The 25762-nt window shown below is 33.3% G+C and overlaps 2 protein-coding genes across 5 annotated transcripts; one reads left to right on the forward strand and one right to left on the reverse strand.

Moving 5' to 3' along the window:
* Positions 1-222: 222 nt before the first annotated feature.
* Positions 223-12489, forward strand: LOC144845793 (uncharacterized). 3 transcript variants are annotated; one of them, XM_078703231.1, is made up of 23 exons: positions 223-371; positions 739-824; positions 1036-1079; positions 1299-1364; positions 1831-2002; positions 2358-2435; positions 2869-3149; positions 3765-3885; positions 4010-4111; positions 4770-4977; positions 5408-5433; positions 5698-6160; positions 6269-7088; positions 7197-7249; positions 7623-7746; positions 7842-7956; positions 8100-8195; positions 8676-8780; positions 9083-9182; positions 9533-9928; positions 10205-10337; positions 10854-10980; positions 11620-12488. In XM_078703231.1, exons 1-23 carry the CDS (start codon positions 287-289, stop codon positions 11647-11649), a joined length of 3831 nt encoding a protein of 1276 aa, XP_078559357.1. In that variant the 5' UTR covers positions 223-286; the 3' UTR covers positions 11650-12488. The 3 variants fall into 3 exon arrangements, with proteins under 3 accessions (XP_078559357.1, XP_078559356.1, XP_078559355.1); XM_078703230.1 differs by having other exon boundaries at positions 5698-7088; positions 10905-10980; positions 11620-12489; XM_078703229.1 differs by having other exon boundaries at positions 5698-7088; positions 11620-12487.
* A 48-nt stretch (positions 12490-12537) lies between these two features.
* On the reverse strand, positions 12538-24307 carry LOC144845800 (sodium/mannose cotransporter SLC5A10-like). Of its 2 annotated transcripts, none has more exons than XM_078703244.1 (14): positions 24175-24307; positions 22217-22288; positions 21967-22071; positions 21415-21474; positions 20465-20569; positions 19888-20074; positions 19371-19582; positions 18704-18839; positions 17707-17814; positions 17058-17208; positions 16327-16495; positions 15972-16187; positions 13709-13919; positions 12538-12962 (listed from the first exon to the last, which is right to left on the reverse strand). In XM_078703244.1, exons 1-14 carry the CDS (start codon positions 24247-24249, stop codon positions 12757-12759), a joined length of 2013 nt encoding a protein of 670 aa, XP_078559370.1. In that variant the 5' UTR covers positions 24250-24307; the 3' UTR covers positions 12538-12756. The 2 variants fall into 2 exon arrangements, with proteins under 2 accessions (XP_078559370.1, XP_078559369.1); XM_078703243.1 differs by having other exon boundaries at positions 17058-17244.
* Between the last annotated feature and the right edge of the window lie 1455 nt (positions 24308-25762).

Consider the following 25762-nt stretch of genomic DNA (forward strand, 5'->3'; position numbering starts at 1 on the left):
TAAGCATATGTTTTACTATTTGGAATTACATTATATAGAGGGCTGATGGAGAGGTGTACATGAGAGCAAAGATCAGAGCCATATATTATATATATATATATAAACTTTTAATTTAATAAGCACACCAGAGCCATGTGTGCTTATTAAATTAAAAGTTTTTGACCGATGAGGGCGTTATCAATGGTGAAATAAAATCCTAAAAAGCACATTTTTTTGACAAGCGTTGGAAGAGCGAGAAGTAGCCTAGGCCTAGGTGTAAATCTCGCGCTAAGTTTAACAGGTAAAAATGGCAGAAGATACTAAATGTGCACGGTGCATAACACAACTGGCAGTTATCGATTGTGTGAATTGTGCTGGTGGACAAGAAATAGGTTAGATAACTTTTTATACAGTTGATTCTTTTTACAGTTGTTGAGCCTCCTCGTATCGTATTTCCTATGGACACACAGCTCAGCAGGAGGAGGCGAGGCTGCATGCCTTTCTCTCCTTCTTGACACAACATGGAGGACACTGTCCATAAGTGTTAAAATTCACCTATTGCAGCATGTGTCATTAAGTTTATGGGTTTATCTAGGTGATATAATAAATGCTTGTTGGAGGAAGATCATAACATTTCCTTGATGTCCGACTTAGCAATTTACTGATTGTGCCTGTGTAGGACCACAGTGAGTGTAGTGTGAGCGAGAGATGTTGATTTATTACCTTGTATGTTAATCTATTTTTGTTAAATATTTGTAGGTGCCTTACCACTTTGTGAGGAATGCAACAAACTAATTCATCAGGGATTTCTTCAGAACCACAATGTCAGATCAATTGCCTTCAAGGTAACTCATTGACCAGTCAGTATTTTCCTAAACTTTTATTCAACAAAAAAAACAAGAATGTCAACATCACATGTTATCATCAGTATTTTGTTATCTAATAAATTAAACCACTGTATAACATTTTTATTTAAGTTTATTGATTATTCTATAATGTGTGTATTTCTGTTATTCATTTTCTGTTTATTAATTAAAAATTATTTGATATTCACAGAAGTCAATATGCAAATTATCAGATCAGCTAAAAAACTTCAAGTTGTAAGTTTAATATTGCATAACATTTTTCCTTCTTTGTTATAAAGTTGGTTGTGAGAAAGAGTATAATGCTACTTATTTCTAATCAATTTCTGTTATAGTACTAATAAAGTACATCAAATTCAGAAAAAGTGACATTGTCATTATGATATTCCAAATGTTTGTTTTGAATGGTTAGTAGATTATATTGTTTTTACTCACATTGTCATCATTTTCTTTCAGGGATAAGGCTTACCTACAAGCAAGTCTCTACGAGATGAAATTCATTAGGACAGATATTTCAGAACTGTAAGGCCTCATTTCGAGTTTGTTTTTAATGGGATACAATGTTAATACTACAACCAACCCCTTTTCAGGAGACTTCCATATTAATGGAACAGTTTGTTGGGATCTTGTAGTTCACTTTAACAGGATTCTACTGTTCATTGGAGGTCTATTTCTTGTTTCACTTCACCTAACTTAAAGCTCTGTCAAACTCTGTCAAAGCTCTATCAACACTTTATGTGACAAAAAATGTGCTCAAATATGGTAGTGATATGCTTAGATATGGTATTGATATGACAGCATCATGTCCATATATGGGCACATCACATTGTTTGTCACATAAAGTTTGATAGTGTAGACAGAGCTTTAGTTTTTTTAATCCCTAATTGTGCTTTAAATGTAGCAGGTTAAAGGTAAATTTTCAACCATTATTTGATTATATTTTTGACGTAATTGATGAACATTTTATTTTTTCATATGCTATTGTCAGAGAGGAATCTAAAGTTCTGCAGATTCACAAGGTCATTACAGAAGCTCATCAGTCTCTCAAGAGTTTTGAAGAGAGTCTTGCAAAGCAGGTTAGAGATGCTGCCAAAGAAAAAGTGTCAAGCTATGCAGCTTGTGAAGAAGCTATAAACAGTTTAATCAAAGAACATGATCAGGTTGGCTATGACTGGCTTTAAACATCTTTTGTTTTATCATGAATATTAATGTTTTTATTTTAGGTAATCATTAATGCAAGCTTTTTGTGAGTATGTACTTAACATTCAAAATATTAAACTAAATATATAAATACTCAATGAGAAATGTCTTAATCGAATGCCAAATGTATTGTTAATGTTTCAGGCTGATCTAGAGCTACATTTTCCCCACAAAAATGGCAAAAATTAAAACATTTAATGATATGAATTAAATATTTGTGATAGATTAAATGTAATGTCAACTTATGGTAAATATATAAAATTTATCATATCAATGAATTTTTGTTTTTCTTTTTTATTATTTTGTTTGTTATAGATCACTGAGAATGTAACTGCAGCTTTAAAAGATGAGGGCGCCATGACTGACTCCATAGTCAATGAATTTAAAGAAAAGGTATTCCTATTTATTAGTATGAAGATATAACTGCTAAAGCTTAAGAGAATATATAATGTGGCAGCCTTCAAACAATGACAAAGAAAGAAAGCATAAAATAATGATTATACAGATACAGTGGAACTCTCCTTAATGGTTACCCCTATTAAAGGTACACTTTCCTGTGGAAGAAACAACAGAGAATTTATGTTTTAACACTGCCAACCTCTATTCAGGGGACACTTTTCTGTCAACCTCTATTTAGGGGACACCCCTATTTAGAGAACACTTACCTGTGAAACAAACGATAGGGCAACATATGTTTTAACAGTACGACCAAACTTTATTTAGAGGACACCACTATTAATGATAAACTTGTTAGATCCCATTTTCCCTTTTTTTTTTTTTTTTTACTGTAGTATAATTTATATAATCGTGTGTTTCTGGCTTACAGATGAGCAAGTTTGATGTTAAGCAGTTCCACCAAAAGTACATGACTACATCACTGCCTTTCACCTGTATGTTAGCACTGCCTATAAATTTTGCTAGCAGTATCAGCCTGTCACAAGATGATGCCAAACCTGCCATAGATGACCAACCAACCGTTGAACAGCCTGGAGATAAGCTGTCGATGTTTGTCGAAAGTCGCATGGATGGTCGTAGCATTTTCTGGTGCAGCAGGGATTTCTCACCAGAAATGACGCAGAGACTAGATGATATGGCAAGAAAAATAAGGTATCAATCTTGCATCTTCTTATTGCTTAATAAAGTGAGGGTGTGTGGCACAGTGTGTTGGACGTTAGAATACTGATCGTGAGATCGAGGTTCGAATCCAACTCTCGCCGCATTGCTTGTATCCGTAGGCAAGATACTTTACTTACGTTTGCCTCTCTCCACCCAGGTGTATAAATGGGTACCCGGTTAAATCAAGACACAACTTTGCGCTGATTACTAGTTGCATTATGGGAGTATGTTTCCATACATGTTTGATAAAAAAAATGACTGCGGTAATAATGTTCAGCGCTTACAGGTTTCACAACATTAGGCGCTATATAAATCCAGGATATTATTATTATAAAGTCAAGTCAAGTATCATTTATTATCATTTGTTTTAAGAAAAAACATAGAAATTCTGTTTGCTCTGTTATCCAAAAAACCATAACTTTTATTAAAACATTTCAATAAAAATATTTTTTTATCAATTTATCTACTTCTTATTTGAAAAAGGTTCTGATATATCTTTCGAAGTTGGTATTATTTTTTGTATTTGAAAAAAATGAATTGTTACAAACATTTTAGTTCAGTCCAACATGCAGATTGTCACTGTCTTATTTTGAATATAATTTGCAGGGAGGACCTTCTGTTGAATTCAACCAATGAAATTGTTATTCAGGAAGGGCTGTGGTGTATTGCACGCTATGAAGACAACAGATGGTATCGTGCTAAGGTGGAAAAAACAAAAATAGATAAAGTAAATTTACTTTTCATCGATTGCTTTGTTACAATCACTATCCTTTGTACAAATGATTTGTACAAAATTACATAAATTATTATTACACCATTTTAAAGATTTATTTTCTAACATAATTTTATAGAACACTGCAGTTGTACGCTGGTTGGACTATGCACATAACAGTGAGGTGCCATTTACAAGTATTAAAGAGTTGAAGAAAGAATTTCAGATTATTCCAATACAGGTATCTTTCACCAAAATTACATAAATAACATAATACACAAGTGCTTTACACATAAACAAAGTCATATCATAAAGTAACCAAAAAAAGGGCATAAAATTGATGACACAGAAGAACCATTTTCACTGCTCTGTTATGTAACACTTTTATGAAAACATAATTTAAGAAATAAAGAAGAAATGTTATCTGTGACTTTAGTCAAACAAGGTTCTGTAAAGTACAGAAAGACTTTGAAGCTCCCAAGTGAAAGCTCGCAGAAGACGAGTGAAAAGGGCATTAATATATTTTATTTTATGTCTTTAGGTGCGTGTGACCAAAGATAGTAATTTGTGTAATATTGTATATAACCCCCTACTCATCTCGAATGATGAACTGTGTTTTTTAAAGTGCACGCGACTGTAGCCATGTATGACCTTGTGCACACAGGCAAATTATGTACATTGGACCTATGGTTTATAGTCCTTATCCGAGAATACTTCCACCACCAGAACTATTATTGGCTCTCTTTTAGGTACGGTAAATGATGCCCGCCTTAACCGTTCGGCCATTTGACGAATTGTATTTAACCATGCTGTCAGTCTTTTTCAAACTGCCTTGTACATTGTACATCATTTCAACTTTAGCTTTTAACCAAATTATAATGTACCCTTCTCTTTATCAGGCTGTGAAGTGCTGTCTTTTTGACGATCTTGCAGAAGACTTGCCTTACGATGTTCGCTGGAATTTCACTGGTCTAACTAAAGATAAAACCTTGGATTGTACAGTTCTAAAAGTCATCCAGAATGATGGAGAAGTTCCAACTTTGCTTGTTGATCTTATTTTGAGAGAAGATCCCGGTATTGATGTAAAGGAAAGGTTGAAGAATAAGAGTAAGACATTTTTATATTCACGATTGCACAATCCTTTCTTTTTCTTCAGTTCCTGCAAAATTTTATTTGAATAATAATGTTTTCATTTTTTATGTATGTTTTAGTTTTATAGATTAATTTAGTTGTGAAATTGCATTTTGGTTCAATTGTTTTATTCTTTTAACTTCATTCTTTTTTTATATTTATTTTTCCTTGTTCAGAAATGATTGTGTTTGTTTTGGTTTTTTTGTGGGTGTTGGTTTTTTTTCTTTTACATGCTTAGTGATCCAATCCATGTTGCCAATGAGTTTTTATATAAAGAAAAAATCATTTATATTGTTGTTTAATTTAAAAACTTAATACTGAGCAGTTGTTGAATATTGATTATTTCTTGTATTTTGGTCATATTTAATGACAGTATGTTTGTCTCTTTATTTTTCTTTTTTTATAGTAATTGAGGTTAATAACAAGAAAAAGGTAAGAAACTGAAATGTCCATATTATGACATATAATTGGCTAGTCTTGTTGTAACCAAGAGTGTGATTAAATAAATAAATAAATACAAACAAAATATAACCATATTAATGTGTGGCCAATCTGCAGTGCTATCTGGCATATGATAAAACTATCATGACTAATTTGTATATTTAAAATAAGAGATGCTTACACTCTTGTGATTTCTATTCCTGTCAAGTTTGGATATTTCTTTTTTTTTAAACATTTTTCATATTCATTTTATAGGATCCAATATCCTGTAGAGATTTCCGATTATTACAGCCAGAAGCAGGAGATCGCTCTAAGCCGTCAACACCTGAACCTCACGATGACAATAGACTTCCAAAACAAACAACACCAGAAGGTACTGATGAACTTGCTGGAGCTGGGAAACAAGATAAAAAGAAAGTTTCTAAGGGACAAGAAGAAAAACCTAAGAAGGGATCAAGAAGATCATCTCCACAACTTTTTCAGGAAACCGAAAATAAAGACATTGAAAATCCTAAAAGAGCCAAGAAGAGCGATAAAGCAAAAAAGAGCAAAAAAGAAAAGAAAGGTCTTGAAGAAAATATTCAGAAAAATGAAGGACGAAAAAGTGCTACTGGTGAGATCCTCAATAAACCTGAACAACACAAAGACAGAGAGAGAGCCTCGCCTCAACTTCATGCTTGGCCTGACAAGAGAGAGAAAGATGGAGGAAGAACCTCACCTCATCTTTCTGCTTGGCCTGATAAGAAAGAGAAAGACAGAGAGAGAGCCTCACCTCAACTTTCTGCTTGGCCTGATAAGAGAGAGAGAGATGGAAGAAGAGCCTCACCCTCTTGGCCTGAAAAGAAAGAGAAAGACAGAGAGAGAGCCTCACCTCAAATTCATGCTTGGCCTGATAAGAGAGAGAAAGAGAGAAGCTCACATCAGATGCCTGCTTGGCCCGATAAAAGAGATAATTCTGCTGAAGACAATGCCAACATGAATCCAAATGCAAACATTTTTGTACCAAGAAACTCCCCACCCGAAAACACTTCTCATGAAAGGAATACTAGAGCATTGCATGCACCCGAGAGTCACTTTCGACCAGTAAACCCACCTTCATTTGCAGATGTCTTGAAAAACAAGCAGCGACCAAACAGCGTCACTGTGTATGCCAAATATCCTGATGGGTTTGACAGAGGTGCGAGTGATACTGGTATTTGGTTCAGCCCAAAAGGAGACGGCAACTGTGACATGCAGTACTATCATCCTCAAGTACAGCAGGGAATTACTGACATTAACCACCAACTTCAGCCATGCCATCCTGATGAGCTGGAAACTGACACGCTATTAACACTCTTTGGTGATGGCTCAAAGCATCAACCTCAAAGAGAGGAAAGTGGACAAGTGGAGCCGATGGTGGTTGCAGAAAGAGAGTTCTGCAAGTTTGCTAATCCTGACTGTTTTCCTAAACAGCAAAACTTTTCAAAATCTACTCTTGAAGCCTTCGATGTGGCAGATTCGCTTTGTGAATCAGGAATACTTATTGGAGAACAGGATAGCGGTGGTGTTCTCAAGAACATTGGAGGACAACTGATGTCAAAGGTGAAGTTGCCATCAGACTTCAGAGGAGGTCATAAAACTGATACTGTTAACGAACCTCAATTCAGGTATAACTCGAGATTAGGTATTTTCTTTTTTAGCCGAAATAGAATAATTGTCTAGCAGTAAATTGATCTTCCCAAATACGGTTTTGATGTTTTTGTTTTTTTTTTCAGTATTCTGAAGAAAACTGGAAGACAATCTCCAGTAGATATTAACACCAAAATTGGTAAGAACTTGTGATTTAAAATAAAAAGAAAGCAGAGAAATGTATATTATGTTTCATCAGTATCTGTGGTGGTTTTTGGTTTTTGTTCTGCCAACCGGTCTTATTATTGTTCTTTTTTATTTGATTTAACTATTTCTGTTCATTTAATTTTCATGTTAATTATATTAATAATGTTTTCTTTTCTTTTGGTGCTCTTAATATACAAATTGTGTTTTCCTTTTAGTTTTAACAATTTGTAAAGGAAAGACATTATTTGTCTTAATGTGTTAATTGATTTCAACATTTTATTATGTTCATCTAGCTTGTCTAGTTTTCCCTTTCATTACTTCAAATAAATGTAAAACTGTATACATTCATTTTTGTTATGATTTAGTTGCTGGAACAATTGTTGATGTAGAAGTTGTTACCGATCTAAAAGCAGATGGTACATTTTGGGTTGTTATGGTTCGCAATGAGAAACAGCAAGGAAAATACATTACTATGTTGAATGAATTGAGGTTAGTAATAATTCTTTTTATTTATGCTTTTTAATTACTACAATTTTCATATTCTCTTTTCTAATCAACATGCCCAAAATGTTTTCTTTACCCAGCTTGTCGAGTGATATATTGTCACCATCTGATATTCATTGTGGTAAGCTTGTTGCTGTAAATACAGAGGAAGGTAAATGGAGTCGAGCCCGTATCATTAAAGTTAATGAAGAATTTGTGAGTACAAATTGTGTTCAGTTGTAAAGAGGGAGTGAGCGAGAGGAGGTGTGCCTCGATGAGAGAATCAATGACTTGTGCACCCCACCCCATACCACCACCACCAATAATAACCAGCATATCTGTTTTATTTATTGTTATAGATCCAAGTTAGATTGGTTGACACAGGAATAATAGCTGAAGTTTCACATGATCATATCAAATTCCTTGACAGCAAATTCTCAGTTTATCCATTTCAGGTATATTTACACTTATTTTGTAAACACATATTTATAACAAGCCTATCAATGTTTTTCAGTGTCTCTCATTAAAGTCTGTTGTAAAAAGTTCAGCATTAGCATTGTGTCTTGATTGTATTTGTCTATAAATTGTAACTTTTATTGACCACCATAATAATTTAATTTAAATCGCACATTCTAATTTGTTATGATCAGGAGAGATGCCATTCTTCTGATAATACAGAGTTTTCAATTTCCGACGACCTAAGATTTAGAACTTATGCAAGTTATTGTTGTTATGCCGTCCAGCTTTGTAAAATCAAGTTCCAGTCAAATCCAACTGAATCTAGAATTGATGAAATTGGGTCAAACAACGCAATAATCTCAAAATCAACGTACTGTATTTGAATAGTACTTCCATATATTGAGTCTTAGCTCCGAAAGTTCCCCTATTGTAGCCAATTGAATCTTCATTGCACCATATTTTATCATCTTTTTAAGGCAATGGAGTGTACACTTGCAAGAGGAAACATATTTGAATTTAGTCATCATTCTTCGAACATTTTTCATGAAAAAGCATTTGGAAAGAAACTTAGAGCCCAAGTGGTGAGTAAAAGACTCAAATGTGTGTAATACTACTGTAGAACTGTCCTGTTAGTACTGGTGTCACCTGAATAGGTGTGTTGCCTAAATACCTCCCTATGTACAATTAAGGAGGGGTTGATTGTATTTAGTTCAGCACTATAAGTTCACCTCATTACTTTTGCCTTTGATAATCATATTCAGGTCAGAATTCATAGCCTACCTAAAGTTCAATACTTATAATTGGTTTCTTTTTAAAAGTACTGATTTTGTTTCCCGTCAAATTTCAGACTTTTATATGTACAGTATTATTATTTTTGATTCAGGATGCTATAGATGGTGTATTTGTTCATGTCACGTTACTTTTACCCAATGAAAATGTACATGAAAACAATCTGAACGTTACAATCTGGTCCTGCGAACTTGGTAAAGTCTTTTTTTAAATTGTTTAAATATACAAGCTTTACATTCAGTATCATTATTAATCTTAAAGTAACATCATTAAGATCTTCATTGTTATGCTGTTATATTTGAACAGTTTTAAATTGCATTTGAAAATTATCTGGTATCTAATATCATGATGTTACAAACAATAGTAGATTCTGGTGATATTAACTGCACATTACTGACCTTCGATTATTGCATTATTTGTATTGCTATTTACTGGCAGGGCTGTGATATGCTCCTGTGTATGCCCATTGAAGACAACTGACCCCTCTTGTTTTACCCAGAATGATGCCCCCATTACTATGTTATTGAACATTTTTCCTCACAAGATTTAAGGAGGGCTAATCAGCAGGCCCAAGAAGATGCTAAAATGTCAGTTGTATCAACCAACAATAATGTACCCATGATGCACTCCATGCAAGGAGGACACGTCAGTGGACAAGTACCAGGAATCATACCTATAGGACCAAACTCTGCTATATCTATGACTGGACCACCCATCAGCACAATGACTGATTTAGCAAACATTTTGCCAGTGCAGAATTCAATGGCCCTGATGATATCCGAGGCTCAGCCTAGCCCAGCTATGGTCGGTACAATACCTTCTACAATGCCAGTAATACATGGTCTTCAGCAGCCAATGGGATTTCCCTTGATACCATTTATAACCGCAAGTGCTCCTTTTCAAGAGGTGCAACCAACATTGGAAGAAGAAGTTGAACCAGGTAAACTATGGTACTTAAATCATGGATTTTTGCTCATTTACTCCTTAATTTGTATCGGGCCTTGTCTTTTAAGGCAAGCGAGTGCGATCACTCACCTAACATACTCCTAAACTGCCCTTGAAGAGTGCGATTTACAACACGCTAAATTTTCTACACACCAAAATACAAACAGCACACCTACAGCATCCCTGAATGTAATTTGTAGCACACCTATAATATTCAAAAGACAAGGCCTGTTGTATGTGCATTTTGTTATAGCAATTTGTTTTCTTTTAGAGCAAGACTGGCCCTTGGTCAACAACCAACTCGATGATAAAACAGCTGAAGAGAAAGTTTCCAATAATAATGTTGCACACCCTGCACTTGTCGACAAAATAAAGGAACGCAAGATTAGACCCAAGAACTTTGGGTAAGGATTACACTTTTCCTCTTGTTTTTAATACCTCTGTATGTATCTGTAATAAACCCACCTGCATTATGATATTTAATTGTGTTTAAAATATCCACCTGTATTTATACTATATCAAAATTAGTCGATCTACAATATCCACATGCATTTATACTAATAATACCTTTAAGTGGCAACTTCTGTTGCTGTTGGTTTTTTGATGAAATAAAATAAATAATATCCACCTGTGTTTATTCTAATAATAATATCCACCTGTGATTATTCTAATAACAATATGCACCTGTGATTTAAGATACTTTTATTAAATCCACCTGTGCAGTATATATAATATCCAAATTTTTTACTGTGTAGTATTTAAAAAAATGTCTAGAATATATATAGAATATATATGTGTATGTGTGATATCACCACCTGTATGTGTGATATCACCTGTATGCAGAGATCAGTGCTTGATATTTATAGTGTGATTTCTAACATTTGTAAATGTAAAAATACTGTTTATTTTGTTTGTATTAGTCATTATAACAGGTCAAATGATCATCGTTCATTTTATGGTGGCAATTTCAGCCAAGTAAGATGCTACAATTGTTATGAATTAGGTCACATGGCCAACTACTGCCCAAAATGTCCACAGCGCAACAAGGTAAGATTGGAATGAACATTTGGTATTTCTTAAAATAAAATGGTTTCATTCTATGTATATTTATGGCGATCCTGTATTGGTGTTTTTCTTGATACCCTGTTGGATCTTGAATAGAAAAAAATAAAAAATTAACTACTAACAGTACATTTTGAATGAAATTCTGATTAAAAAATGTCAGCAGGTAGTTGGTATTTTGATTTACAAGCCTCTGTCTACACTATCAAACTAGTTTGACAAAAAAAGTGTGATGTGCCCATATTATGGTAGTGATATTCCCAAATATGGTAGTGATATGACATCATCATGTTCATATATGGGTACATCACATTTTTTTGTCACATAAAGTTTGAAAGTGTAGACAGAAAGGTTTATGTAACCAAGAAAAATGTCCTTGTATCAGATGTAATTAATATTTACAAAACTGCTGAAGGTGGAATATGTCGTGCAAATGCATCGTCACTGTTAATCTTATGGCAGCAATTCCTGGGTGGTATGATCAGAGAGAAAAGCATATTTCTATATTTCTTTTTTTAATTCTCCTAAAAAATCTATATTTGATTCTTTTCCCAAACAAAATTAGCTCCTAATAATGTGATGTATAACATTATTATTAAATTACGATTTTATTTTTTTTATCAGGTTTTTTCAAGAGACCCACGAAAGAAATGAGGAAAGCAAAAGAAGGAAATATTTCTCGACAACCAAAGTTGGATGGTTTATGTTTGATTCTTCGAAGGAGGAATTGTTAGAAGTAGTTTTTGTTACTTAATATGTTTACATGTGATATTCTGCATCTCTTTGCATCAACTTGTGTCTGTACCATTATGACATCATGTAGTAGTAGTGACTTGGTTTAGTATCAGTTCATATTTTAACATGTTGTGTATGTGTATGTTCATGTATTATTTAGTTTAAATACTTCAGTTAGCATATGTTATCACTTACTACTTCCCAATCTCCTTTTCTACACACATTTAATATAGAGTTGTTTAATGTTAGTATAGAAGTTGCACTCTCTATATGTTTGTTTACCTTTGGAAATTGTTATAAAGCTAAACTTACTACTTATAGAGTACAAATAAAGAAAAACCATTGATAGGAAACTATTTTTTGAAATGGTATCTATTTCATAATGAACATGTTCAATTGAAAAATTCTAGAATTATGTTATTGAGAATTTTGAAATTTTTTCATTTATTATGAGCAGTGTTAGAAATCGTTTTTTAAGTATACTTTATTCAGAAGTCAAACAACATGTTTACATACACACATTTGAGCAATCATTTATTATACAATTTCACTTCAAAATTATTTTTTCATGTATTTTCTATATCAATACTGTACTAAGGAACATTCATTCACAGGTTAGCAAGAGATAAATATTACTATGCATTTAGTTTAGTATATATATCGTAAAGGAAGCATTTCCAGTTATCTAAAAAGTGTTTTTTTTTTATTAAATAAAACCAGCGTTTTTCACCCAAGAACTAAATGTTGCCGAGGTTTTGTTATTATAAACTTTACTATACATTCGATTCGATATTAATAGTGCCAATCTTTGGTGTAAAGGAAGCATTTCTTGAAGTTATTTAAAAAGTGTTTTTTATATTAAATAAAACCAGCGTTTTTCACTCAAGAAGTAAATGTTGCCGAGGTTTTGTTTTTTAGACAATCGATGCGATATTAATACCGCCAATATTTTGTAGCAATGGTAGGCAGGGTAGATACCTCATGCCTACCTAAAATTTTAAAACCATACAAAAATGATTTTTAAAATTAACCATAATAAGCGTAGAAGAATATCCCACAAGCAATCAAAATAACCAGGTTCACATTCAGAATGCGAACCCATTTAGGTTTCTCATACAGAGATACTTTCACATCTTGCTTACGGTTTCCATCTGATACACGAGGCTTGTTTGTGTTCAAAGTTCTCAGTGGGAATCCGCATACAACTAAAAACAACCAAGATCCTATGGAATCTGTAAACGGGAAAACAGTATAGTCAGTGGGTGAAAGTGGGAAAGGAATGGAATGTGTCCGCAGACTTCCAAACTTGGAAAAAAAAAGAAATTTCTATGAATAGATGTGTGTCCGGCTGACTGCTGGAGATAGCTTATTTGGCAATTGACAATGCTAGATGTACAAAAGTTTGACGTTCGCAAGATTGACGTCTTTAACGAAAAATGTTTTTTATTTTGAAAAGCCAAACAAACAGAACCATTTGATCCGTTTTATCATGGTACTTTCTCCCCGTGTGTGCTTTAGGCCTGTTGATTGGTAAATTAAATTCAAGATTATACCAATAGTAGTAATGGTCGTTTTATTGTTTTAACAAACTACTCTGGGTTTGAGTTTACAAAAGTTACGAATAGCAGCGCTCTTTGAAAAGATAATCGGTGTTTGTTTAATTGTTGAATCACATTGTTGACAACATTGATTTTTTAGTAATTATTATTTCAGTTCACGCCAATTAAATGATGAGAAGTAAACCATGTATCAGACATACGTAATTGTACGCTTGGGGTATTTTTGTTTTGTTTTTTTAGCGCCAAAAATGTCCTTTCTATCACATTGTAAACTTGTTTATGGTAATTCTTTTTAATTCGAGTACAAATACCCTGGTCTGTTATGTAATACCGATTTCAATAGGAATAAATAGTGAGGAACCAACTGCAGGTAGTTATTAAATGACCTTTTTTTTTAAATCTTATTTTCGGTAACTTACAAATTAAACCCCGATTTTTGGTTGCCGCCGTGTTCTCATTTGAATCAGTACTCTTTTCTTGTTCTTCTGATTTCATCTCCTCTACATCTTCTTGGTTTTCCTTGAACGAGGCATTTTGATAAGAAGAATCTTCATTCACTTCCGTATTTGTTTTGCCATTTGTTTCATCACTATAGTTCAAGTGTTTTGTCCAAAAGGTCAAACCATTTAAAGTGGAGCTACACTCAGACTTTCTCAGCTTATATTATGTTTAAGTATGTTTAATTGAAAGTGATTACATACAAAAAACAGGAAAGATATGGCAATATTTTCCAAAAACTAATTTCTAAAAAATCGGTCAGAAAATAGTGTTTTTTATTACATTACACTTTTTCAGTAACTTAGGGGTTATTAGTTTACAATACGTCGCAAAACGCGTTACACTTAGCGACTGACGCGTTTTAGTCGCCGGTGAATGCGTTGGTGAAATGTCTCCCCTTTGGTAAATTATGTGTCGGAAAATGGCGAATCAATTTTATACCACCAGGGAGTTGTAAAATAATTTTTATAACTCCCTGTTTATACACACAATTAATATGATTTGTTTAGGCCCAAGTAATATTTCCGATAAAAATTTACATGTAACATCATGATTTGCACTGCACAATAACAGCATAATAATCTTAATCAAATTGCTTATTAATTTTAAGCTAGGCCTAGCTAAATCGTCTGCTCAGCCTAGCTAGCTAGGCTTGAATTCATGTCTAGGTAGGACTGTAGTCATGGGTTCGAAAATGCTTGGTCGTTTCGTCCCATTTATCGTTCCTGGGTTTTCTCGCACATTAAGAATTGTGAAACACAAAATTCTCTACAAAACAAGACTGGTATTGCTCAGAATAGTAAAGAATAGTAACAGATGTGGAAGCTTATGTCTGACTGAAAAGCAACTATTCAGGCACCCTATCATGGCCCATGGGTAGGCCGAGATTGGGTGCCATAACAAACTTCACTGCTGTAAGGCTATCAGGCAGCCAGCTAGAGGCCAAGCAGCATCGTTACATACCTAGACTCTAGTAGGCCTAGGCCTAGCTTTATTGAATATATAGCCACGTCTTTCTCAAATCTCGTTAAATTTGACATTTAGTAATAATCTCATAATCACTTATTACACTGTGAAACATGATAGGGTCACATCCAGAATGTTTTAATATACTGTACTTTTCGCCCGTCAAAAATAACATCGCGACAATAACAGATCGCCAGCTGCAGTGTGAAAAATGTCGTGAGAATATGTCACGTGATCATACTCCCTAGCAAAGTAAAAAATCCAATTGGACCCAACGGGGAAAAGTGTCTATTTACGCGAAATTGCGCAATGTATACGCAATAACAATACCAGAAATAAAAAGATCTGGAAAAATTACATATAAAAACATTTTACTTTTTTTTTTTAGTGAAGAAATTAATTTTTTAGAAATATTCAAATATACCCCCCTTTTGCATGTAAAAGAATAGGAAATTACAAGGTATCCCCCCAAAACGCAAAAAGGCGTGATTTTCAAGAAAATCATACTCATTGAAAAAAATTTCAAAAAAATATGAAGTATGAGGGATGATATTTTTAAAGAATAGTTGAAATGTATGAAAAATAGCAATTTTCTGGGTGGAGCTCCACTTTAACTGTTGGAAGAATGCCAAATTAGTTAATATTGTATTTTCAAGATTATATAAATGAACAATTTACATTGCAAAATGAGAGAATACAATTTGCCGGTAGCCATTTCATAATATATTACTTATTTTACAAATTTAAATGAAATGTAAAAAGTAAATCAACATTTTGTTTTCATATCGAAATGTTTTGTTTTCCAATATACATACCAAACTTTTTTATTCATACCTTAAAATCAAAATTTTGAGAATTAAGATCCATCTTTCTAAAATGATCGGTGTTACAGGAGTAAAGTAAAAAACAAACAAAAAAACACGCATTTTTCATTCCATTTTAATTTTTTAAGTACTGAATGTGCGTAAATAGTTGACTTGGCATTGGTTATATTTTTTTCCAATAAACGATAATAAAGTCAACGTACATTTCATTTTCAAATGGTGAGAGTATGCCGATAACTAACGCAACACTGGTGCTGGTTGCTGACATCAACAGTATTAGGCCTAAATAAAGAGTTGTGTAATAAAACGTTTGTGGAATGGAAAGAATATGTCCATGAGTTTCAAGATATTCTCCAAAAACATCCATTACGTGTATAATATTCAATATACGTACTTTGTTTAGTGGAATTGGCTTTGTAAACAGACTAACAATCACAGTAACCAACACCGTAGATCCAAACAGAAAACAAGCAAAGTGTAAATAATGGAAATTCTTGATAAGTTTTGGCCGATCATCCGTTTCTGTACAAGATGGTGGTGTGGAGGTAAAATCCAATACCAGTCGAATAAATCCAAAAACTAGCGCAGACATAAGACCCCAAAATGCACCCTGTTTTCAATAAAGATATTAAGTTAAAAATAAATCCATAGCAATTTTAATGAAACATTGCATAAACAAAAGATAATGTTTTTAAAATGTATCCTTCAGTAATGTTCAACAATAATGATAGTAGTAATATCCGTTTTACCTGTTCGTTTGCTCGTGTCCAAAATACAGCAATCAAAAACGTTGCAAAAAGTGGCGGGGCAAAGTAAGACACCATAGATTGGACATAAACAAACAGCTCACCAGTTCCATATTTTTCAACCACCGGCAACCACAATATGCTCACAATCACAAGTATTACAGTGCTAACTCTGGAAAGAATGCATTGAGGAAAGATTCACAGAAAAAGTTTATAAGGGCGTGTGGCGCAGTGTGTTGGACGTTTCGACTACTGATCGTGAGATCGAGGTTCGAATCCAACTCTCGCCACATTGCAAGACTTACGTTTGCAAGACTTACGTTTGCCTCCACCCAGGTGTATAAATGGGAACCCAGTTAGATCAAGACACAACTTACTGATTACTAGCTGCATTATGGGAGTATGTTTCCATACGTGTTTGTCAGTGCTTAGAGGTTTCACAACATTAGGCGCTATATAAATCCAGGATATTATTATTATACCAAATATAAGATTTAATTTCATAGTAAATTTTCCTTTGTGTTTCTAATGTTTTGTTGGTTATTATTGTTTTTTTAGAAACGGATGTAACAGTAAGTTTTCTTTCTCATGATTTGTGTGGGTTTTTTTCGATATATTCTTGCAAATTTCTGATTCTTATACAAATAAAATTATAATAAAATATCCAGTTTTGTAACAGCAGTAAATTACCTTTTACAAAATAACAAAACTTATAAAAACAAATGGTTTATTACCGGCCTACAATCATCAATTCTGCTTCTGATGCTTTACTTCTAATTCTAGGCCATATGTCAATGGTGAAAATTGTACTAGCACTGTTGAAAATAGAGGTCAATGAACTCATAAGAGCTGCTATCATGGCTGCCATCATTAGTCCCCTTAAGCCTGTTGAAAACAAATGCATTAAAACAATTTCTTTTTCTGTTTGAAAGAAATGCGTGTGATTATAAGCAATAAAAACTTCGCTATTGACCGAAAAGAAAATTACAAGTTGTCCTCATTAATACAAAAATATTATTAGGTCCTACTATCTTGCCCAGAAAACAAAATACTGAACCAAATTTCCTTTCTTACTTAGTGAAAATTATTGGTTTCTTTCATCCAGATTTGCTGTTAAATATATGTATTATGATATTTAGTAATACAATTTGTATAATAACGTTACTATAGTCTACTATTATAAGGTTAAACAAAATATCGATAGAAATACCATGTGTAAATGTTTGGTTAAATTCAATACAATTATAGAGTACCTCTAGCAATTTTGATAATTTAGAGTAGTTAACTAATATGTTGTTGATCTTTTGTCTTTTCCTGTCTCCTACCACCTAGATTTTTAAATGTTATTATTCCCTTTTGACGTCTCGACACCGTTTGACTTACCAGTAGGCATCAATTCCAGTACTAGCTTTGGATATGCAATGTTAGTACAACCGGCAGCAACACCACATACAGCCTCACATGTCGAAGGATCAGCACATGCTACCTCGTCTGAAAATTGACAATAACGGTCTCATCTGAATTATTATTATTGATAACTGTTATACGTTATGTACACATTTGTCGCCACCGTCATTGTCTTTGTGGTCATCGTCGTCGTCATCATCTTTGTGGTCATTATCATCATTGGAGTTGCTGTAACACACCTGGTGCTTGTTATGCAAATTAGGCTTGTCTAGTATGTCGGCTTGGTCAGTAGACTGTTGTACTTGGTAGTGTGAAGACTGTAGGCTTTGCTTGTATTCTGTTAACTAGCATAGGCTAGTGCTGTTGGCTGTTCAGTTATTAGTTTTTAGAGGCTTTTGAAGCATATCTTTGGTGAGTGCTATACAGTTTAATCAGGGAAGTGTTAATAAAGTCTTCCCTGGTTTAATACACTGTTTTTATCTATGTACCCTTTTAAGTATGATACAGACATATAAGTTTGTTTTCTACTGTAGTTATTAGGCTATAGTCTTATGTAGAGATGTACTAGGTATTATTTTTACTTTCTATGGACCAGAGATTCCGAAATACAAGATTGAATGAATGAATGAATTATACGCTATGGTACTGCATGTTAGTACTCAACATTTGTTTTGTTTATTATAGTCAATCAGGATTCAGGAATAAGGCGTTCGATGAGGAATCGCAATAAAAGAAACTAAATTACAATCTTGTCTTGAAGTTATTGAGCAGCTAAAATCGTCATCATCATCATCATCATTATCATCATCATCATCATTATCATCATCAATATTAGTAACATCATTTAGGCCTATTCTCATATTGTCTTTTTAGTATCGTCGTCATCATCTTCCTATCAATATTAGGAATATTTTTATTATCATTTTTGTCTTTCATTACCCTCATTAATGTATAACTGTCGGCAAACATTTACCTGGATATAGAGCCCTGCTTATCATACCGGGAAAAATCATCAAAAACATTGGAAGAATCTTGAAATAACCAGCCATCATTGCACCAGCTTTTGCGTGTGTCAGGTTTTTTGCAGATAATGATCTCTGAACTATTAACTGTATTAAACATTTTAACATAATAAGTCACCAACTATACTTTATACCCATATCATGCGTTCGAACGAATTCCAATTCGTTCAAACGAATTACTAACTGGCTTAAACGCTTTTCTCGTTAGGGATTGTGGCACTATTCGTATGATATTGTATCGGTCGCTTGAATCACTTTTTTAAACTAATGCAATATTATAACATTATAAAGACACCATCAATTCTTCTGCATTGACGATGCATAATATAATCAAATGTTGTTGATGTAGACACCTAATTGATATACCTGTTTTCAAATAAAATATTCATTCAAACGATTGTTTTGTTATTACTAAAGCGTCTTAATAATGAATAATTAAACACAATTTATTTCCGTTAATCTATCATCTGATTTTGTGAAGATCACTAATAATGAGATATTGGTGTGGAAAAGCCCGGATGGAATACGTTGCAAAGTATAAAGAATCTTTCTTTTTCTGTTGTTTTTGTTATGTTATTGTGTAAATAGTAGTTGGCCAAAATAACCTTATTTAAATACCTGATTTGTGCAGAAGAACCAACCAGATAGTATGTGAATTCCAAAGAAAACTCCAGGCCAGGGCATTGCTGGATCTTTTGCACTTCTGAATATGTGGAAAGAGTCATTGCCAGGAATGCCACATGTAGTGTTACCCCAGAGTAATGTGGTATTCGGAATGGCTGCCATGTACTTACTATGTAGATTTTCCATCCCACCTATTTTGATGAATGCTAAAATATAGTTGTATCAATTTGTATACGATATTAACCAGTAGTGTACTTACGGTACTTTTTCTAGAGTATTATTTTCTAATGAATCAGACATTCGTACTGTAAATACTATAGTACATTGGCACAAAATACCCATGTACTAAACATAACACGATGATAATTCAGATAATAAAAGTAATAACCATTCCTTTCTCTATTAAAAGTGTATTAAAAGGTCTCAGAATGATCAGAATGATCAAATGTATGGAAACGTTGAAATGGAATACTAAGTACATCGTAGACAAAACAATATAATTATATTATACCTAAAATCGTCAGGATAAATGCACCAAAAAGCATGATGACCGACTGAAACGCGTCAGTGTATATAACAGCCTTTAGACCTCCGATAACCGTATAAATAGCTGTCAACCCTAGCATTAAACAAACTGAAAAGTAGAGTGGCCATTCGAGTACCTGTTGAATTATGATTGCACCTGCGTACATTTCGCCCTAAAATCAAAACATTTAATAGATTTGAACAATAATTTAGAAATAAATGCATTGACGAACGATGCTAAAACGTACAGACTGCTTAACTTCTCAGTATACCATTTGGATTGTTTTTTCCAGTTACCTGGACAATCAATAAAGATGTCACCAATTATTATAACATTGATTAGGCCATGCCATACTACTGCAGTCGAACCCCCTATTAAGGGGATTCTTTGGGGCCCAAGAAGTGTTCACCTTAAATAGATGTTGGTCGTAGTACAATAATACTTGCTCTCGTTCGGAAAGTATTCACTTTATAGCCCAAAGGAGGGACTCTATTCTTAGTTATTAGGCTACTCTAATACAAAACAAAGTATTTAAGTGTTAAAAAGTTACAAGTTGTCTTACCGAAATAGACGCGATGACGATTAATATGAGCGTCACTACAGCAATGTACATGCGCACACGATTTCCTCCGTAACGCTTCTTCAAATATTCAGGCATTGTATACGCCTAAAATGAAGATAACTATTACGTATACTTAACACTAGAATATATCACTGGCTTTCCTATCTATCTATCTTGCTTATTACTAGCGTGCTTTTTACTTACATGCTTCTTATTAGGCTACTCTCTTGCTTATTTCTAGCTTGCTTATTACTATCTTGCTTATTACTAGCTTGCTTATTACTAGCTTGCTTATTACTCTCTTGCTTCTATCTTGCTTATTACTAGCTTGCTTATTACTAACTTGCAATTATTTCTAGCTTGCTTATTTCTAACTTGCTTATTTCTAACTTGCTTATTACTATCTTGCTTATTACTATCTTGCTTATTACTATCTTGTTTATTACTATCTTGCTTATTACTAACTTGCTTATTACTAGCTTGCTTATTACTGACTTGCTTATTACTAGCTTGCTTCTTACTAGCTTGCTTATTACTAGCTTGCTTATTACTAGCTTGCTTATTACTAGCATGCTTATTACTAGCTTGCTTATTATTAGCTTGCTTATTACTAGCCTGCTTACTTCTAGCTTGCTTACTTCTAGCTTGCTTACTTCTAGCTTGCTTACTTCTAGCTTGCTTACTTCTAGCTTGCTTACTTCTAACTTATTACTATCTTGCGTATTACTATCTTGCTTGCTTACTTCTAGCTTGCTTACTTCTAACTTGTTTATTACTATCTTGCTTATTACTCTTATAAATTCAGTAGCTTTTGATAATATTTCAATTGTTTAAACTGTTTTGTTTATTATTGCTTTCTTGATTTTACCTTGCTTATTACTTTCTTCATACCACTCCTTGCGTGTTACTTAATTTTTATATATTACAGTACTTTGGATTTATGTAATTACCTCTGAGGACAGATACACCGGCGTGAATACAAATCCAAGCAATGCTAAACACGTGACACCCTGTATGTAGAACAAAACAAAGCAAACCATGCTATCCACAAAGATGTCATTTTATGTCTATTAAGCGCTGTCTATATGTTAGTGATATGCCCAAATATGATAGTGATATGCCCAAATATGATAGTGATATGACATCATCACTTATTATTCATTTGATTATTCATTATCACTTATTCAGACTGGTTATTCAAAATGACAATACTGTAAATCTCAACTGTTGTTGTTGTGTCTGGTGAATGTGGAGATTTATTGTTTTCTTGAGACATGCGATTTGAGTTCTTTATGCAGCAAAGAGTATTAAGGTCAATCACAACTGCGCTGATTACTAGCTGAAACATTATGGGAGCGGTATGCTTTCCAACGACCGGGGTAAATGTGAAGCGCAGAGGTTTTGAGCATTCGCTATAAAACAACATATTTTTATTTTTATATTGATTTATTAAACTGGTACAACTACTTTTAAATCTCATAAGACGATATAAATACACTAACCGAAAATTCGTAAGAAATAACAGCGTATCCATTTGCTGCTGCTGTGCTGGCTAAACCGATAAACGATGAACTGCCTATGTTACTTACATAAATCGACATACCAACCTATCAGAGTATCACAAAATAAATAATTACACATATTTACAATGTACAGCGTATACACCGTACAAAATACCAGTATGTCATTATTAATTGACCTTATTATACTTTACTATTCATGATGTTTTGTCAACTTTATACTAACACTTACCAGCCACCAACTCATGTTTCTTCCTGCTAAGAAGTATCCAGCAGCACTTCCTTTTGCAGAACCTCGTGTTGACTGTAGAAATAGGTTATATACTGTATTTCAACTTAATATTGGTAAAAAGATCAATATTTTGGCACACATGGTGTCACATACGTATAATACTTGTAGTTTACAGACAAAAATCGAAAAGTCGACTGGTGGACTAAACATAAACAAGAAATTTTTCTTACAAAAACTCCGCTCGACTTTTTGACGTAACCGTTTTAATTATGGTTCTTTTTTCATTTTTTTAATTGATATTCTATTTAATAATTTTAGAAATAATGATTTATTATTTTTCTATCAGTTGTAAACATTTTGTAAAAGTTACGTATTGATATAGTATGAAATGAACAAAGTCCGTGACCTACTGTACAGAACAATTATAATCCAAAACTAAGCTTTAGTACTGTACATTTTCGTAGTGACCCACATACCCCAATTTTTCAGTAAACAAACTTTTCTAAATCTAATACTCACTAATCAAACAATTCTGGTTAAAAAAAGTCCTCTAGAAAAGGTGGATGTGGTAATAGAAGTACTACCAGCTGTTTATATATTTAAAAAAAATAATTATAGGTAGGAAGGTCACTAATCGAAATTATTCAGAATCCCTTTCGGGGAGAGCATGTCCAAATGTTGTTTTTTTTTGCATACAAATTATGGTTTTTGGAGAATTTAACAATCAAACCTAAAAGAGTGATAGGCGGCTAATAAATGAAGATATTTCGTTTTGTTCGGACCAACCCATAAATTTCCGTGCAGAAAACATTCTTTAAATGATGTTACGATAACATGACGGTACACCTATATGGTGCGGATGCATAATATGCATCCGCACCATATAGGTGTACCTATATATTATATTCTAATGGATTCAGGTGTAGGTCTATTTTTAAAACTAGGATAAAAGCATAGCAAATCACAGAAGTGTATATAAAATCTAATCAACTAGCTTTTTTTTTAAACAGCGACGGCGTTTCACGACCTATGCAGTCGTATCATCAATAAACAAGTCCACCTGATTAGATTTATCATACCACCGTATGTTACTACTGCATGATAATATTCATAATCGTAAATCACCTCAGAAATTGTTTATGAACCAATTATTAATTTTTATTACATTTTTGTATCCATTAAAAAAATCAATTTTATCTTTTGTACTTGTTACTATGTTTGAGGGGACCCCTCATGATTTAAATCCTCTTTGAGAATTTAGAAAGCTATCCCTCTAAATTAATGCAATCGCCTTTGTCTGTGCTTGTTACTGATGTATGGTATCGAAATAAATCAAATCAAATTAAACTTTAAAACATTCAACTCGAGCGGCACTCCTGTGTGTGTGTCTTACTGCTGTGTGTGATTAGGCTAATTTCACTACATGTGTATGCGAATTTGGTGTAACCAGCTTTTCAACTAACAATAGAACAGCAACGCCAAAAATAAACGGGTGAATTTTAAAAGAAATAGGTTTTTAAAAACTACCTCTTGTACAAAAATGAAGTTTTTTGAACAAGTAGTTCTCGAGAAAGCAAGTTCAGTTTACTTGTTACTGTTTAAGACTGCTCTCCGAATTATGTCCTATCTATAGCAGGTCTGCTATAGGCCTAATACTAAAAGTGGTCCAGAATTCCTTGGCGGAGGTAAGCAAAGCATAAAAGACATCAACGCAATCATTTAACAGTACATACAACAAAAAAGCAGTAAACTCAAAATAAATGTTTAAAAAGTTACAAGTCACAATCCATATTTAAAACAATATTCCCGGACCATCCTCATTTTTTCAATGTTTGGCTGATAAGTTAATTGATTAAGTTTAATCGTAGAGATATTATAGTATACTATAATAGCTCTATGGTTTAATACACAATATATATAACATCGTGTAAATTTAAATTTACACATGAACAACTTACCCATATTCCAATGCCAAAAACAATACAGAAATGTATAACTATAATAGCGATATCTATAGGATGTAGGTAACTCATGATTAAACTGTTAATGAACCAGTGTTGTTATCCACGTTGAATATAGTAAATTAAATTTCGAGAGAGACGTTGTGGCATGTCGTTCCGTTAGTCTACTCTCACTACATTGTTTAATATAAGGCACGGGATTGGCTAAAGCTAAAAACAGCATTTTTATAGTCCGTAGGTCAGTTTAAGAATATAGCGCATGCGCTGAGTTTATTCATTTAAAAAGAAATGCCACTAAATTATGTCAACATCAGTACCATAACAAGTAGCTTAAAGTCAAGTTTTTTCCTGAATGTTTTTATCTACGTGATGAAATAATGTGAAGAAATTTAGATTTAATTGAAAGGTATCTAGTACTTTTTTTACATTATTTTATCATAGGCCTATTTCTGCAGTGCAAACCTTTAGTGGTAATAAAACCTAAATGTTTTAGTGTTTACTTCAAATTTGACTTTTCATGCTGTATCAAGGGCTTATCCAAACATTTTTTTTATTCGCTACTGTAAGTATTTTATTATAATATTGGGCACTTTAGTATTGTATTATGATTTATTCATTACCATTTTAAAAATATTAATAATGAAACCCTTAACCCTCAACGATGTATGTGCGGAATTGCGTAAGAAGATAAAGTAAGACTCTTTCTATTACGGATCTGAACGGAATTGCGTAAGAAGATAGAGTAAGACTTTTTTTATTACGGATCTGAACGGAATTGTGTAAGAAGATAAAGTAAGACTCTTTCTATTACGGATCTGTACGGAATTGCGTAAGAAGATAAAGTAAGACTCTTTCTATTACGGATCTTAACGGAATTGCGTAAGAAGATAAAGTAAGACTCTTTCTATTACGGATCTTAACGGAATTGCGTAAGAAGATAAAGTAAGACTCTTTCTATTACGGATCTTAACGGAATTGCGTAAGAAGATAAAGTAAGACTCTTTCTATTACGGATCTGTACGGAATTGCGTAAGAAGATAAAGTAAGACTCTTTCTATTACGGATCTTAACGGAATTGCGTAAGAAGATAAAGTAAGACTCTTTCTATTACGGATCTTAACGAAATTGCGTAAGAAGATAAAGTAAGACTCTTTCTATTACGGATCTTAACGGAATTGCGTAAGATAAAGTAAGACTCTTTCTATTACGGATCTTAACGGAATTGCGTAAGAAGATAAAGTAAGACTCTTTCTATTACGGATCTTAACGGAATTGCGTAAGAAGATAAAGTAAGACTCTTTCTATTACGGATCTTAACGGAATTGCGTAAGAAGATACAGTAAGACTCTTTCTATTACGGATCTTAACGGAATTGCGTAAGAAGATAAAGTAAGACTCTTTCTATTACGGATCTTAACGGAATTGCGTAAGAAGATACAGTAAGACTCTTTCTATTACGGATCTTAACGGAATTGCGTAAGAAGATAAAGTAAGACTCTTTCTATTACGGATCTGTACGGAACTGCGTAAGATAAAGTAAGACTCTTTCTATTACGGATCTTAACGGAATTGCGTAAGAAGATAC

This window comes from Antedon bifida, chromosome 6, assembly GCF_963402885.1.
Source record: "Antedon bifida chromosome 6, ecAntBifi1.1, whole genome shotgun sequence".
NCBI lineage: Eukaryota > Metazoa > Echinodermata > Crinoidea > Comatulida > Antedonidae > Antedon > Antedon bifida.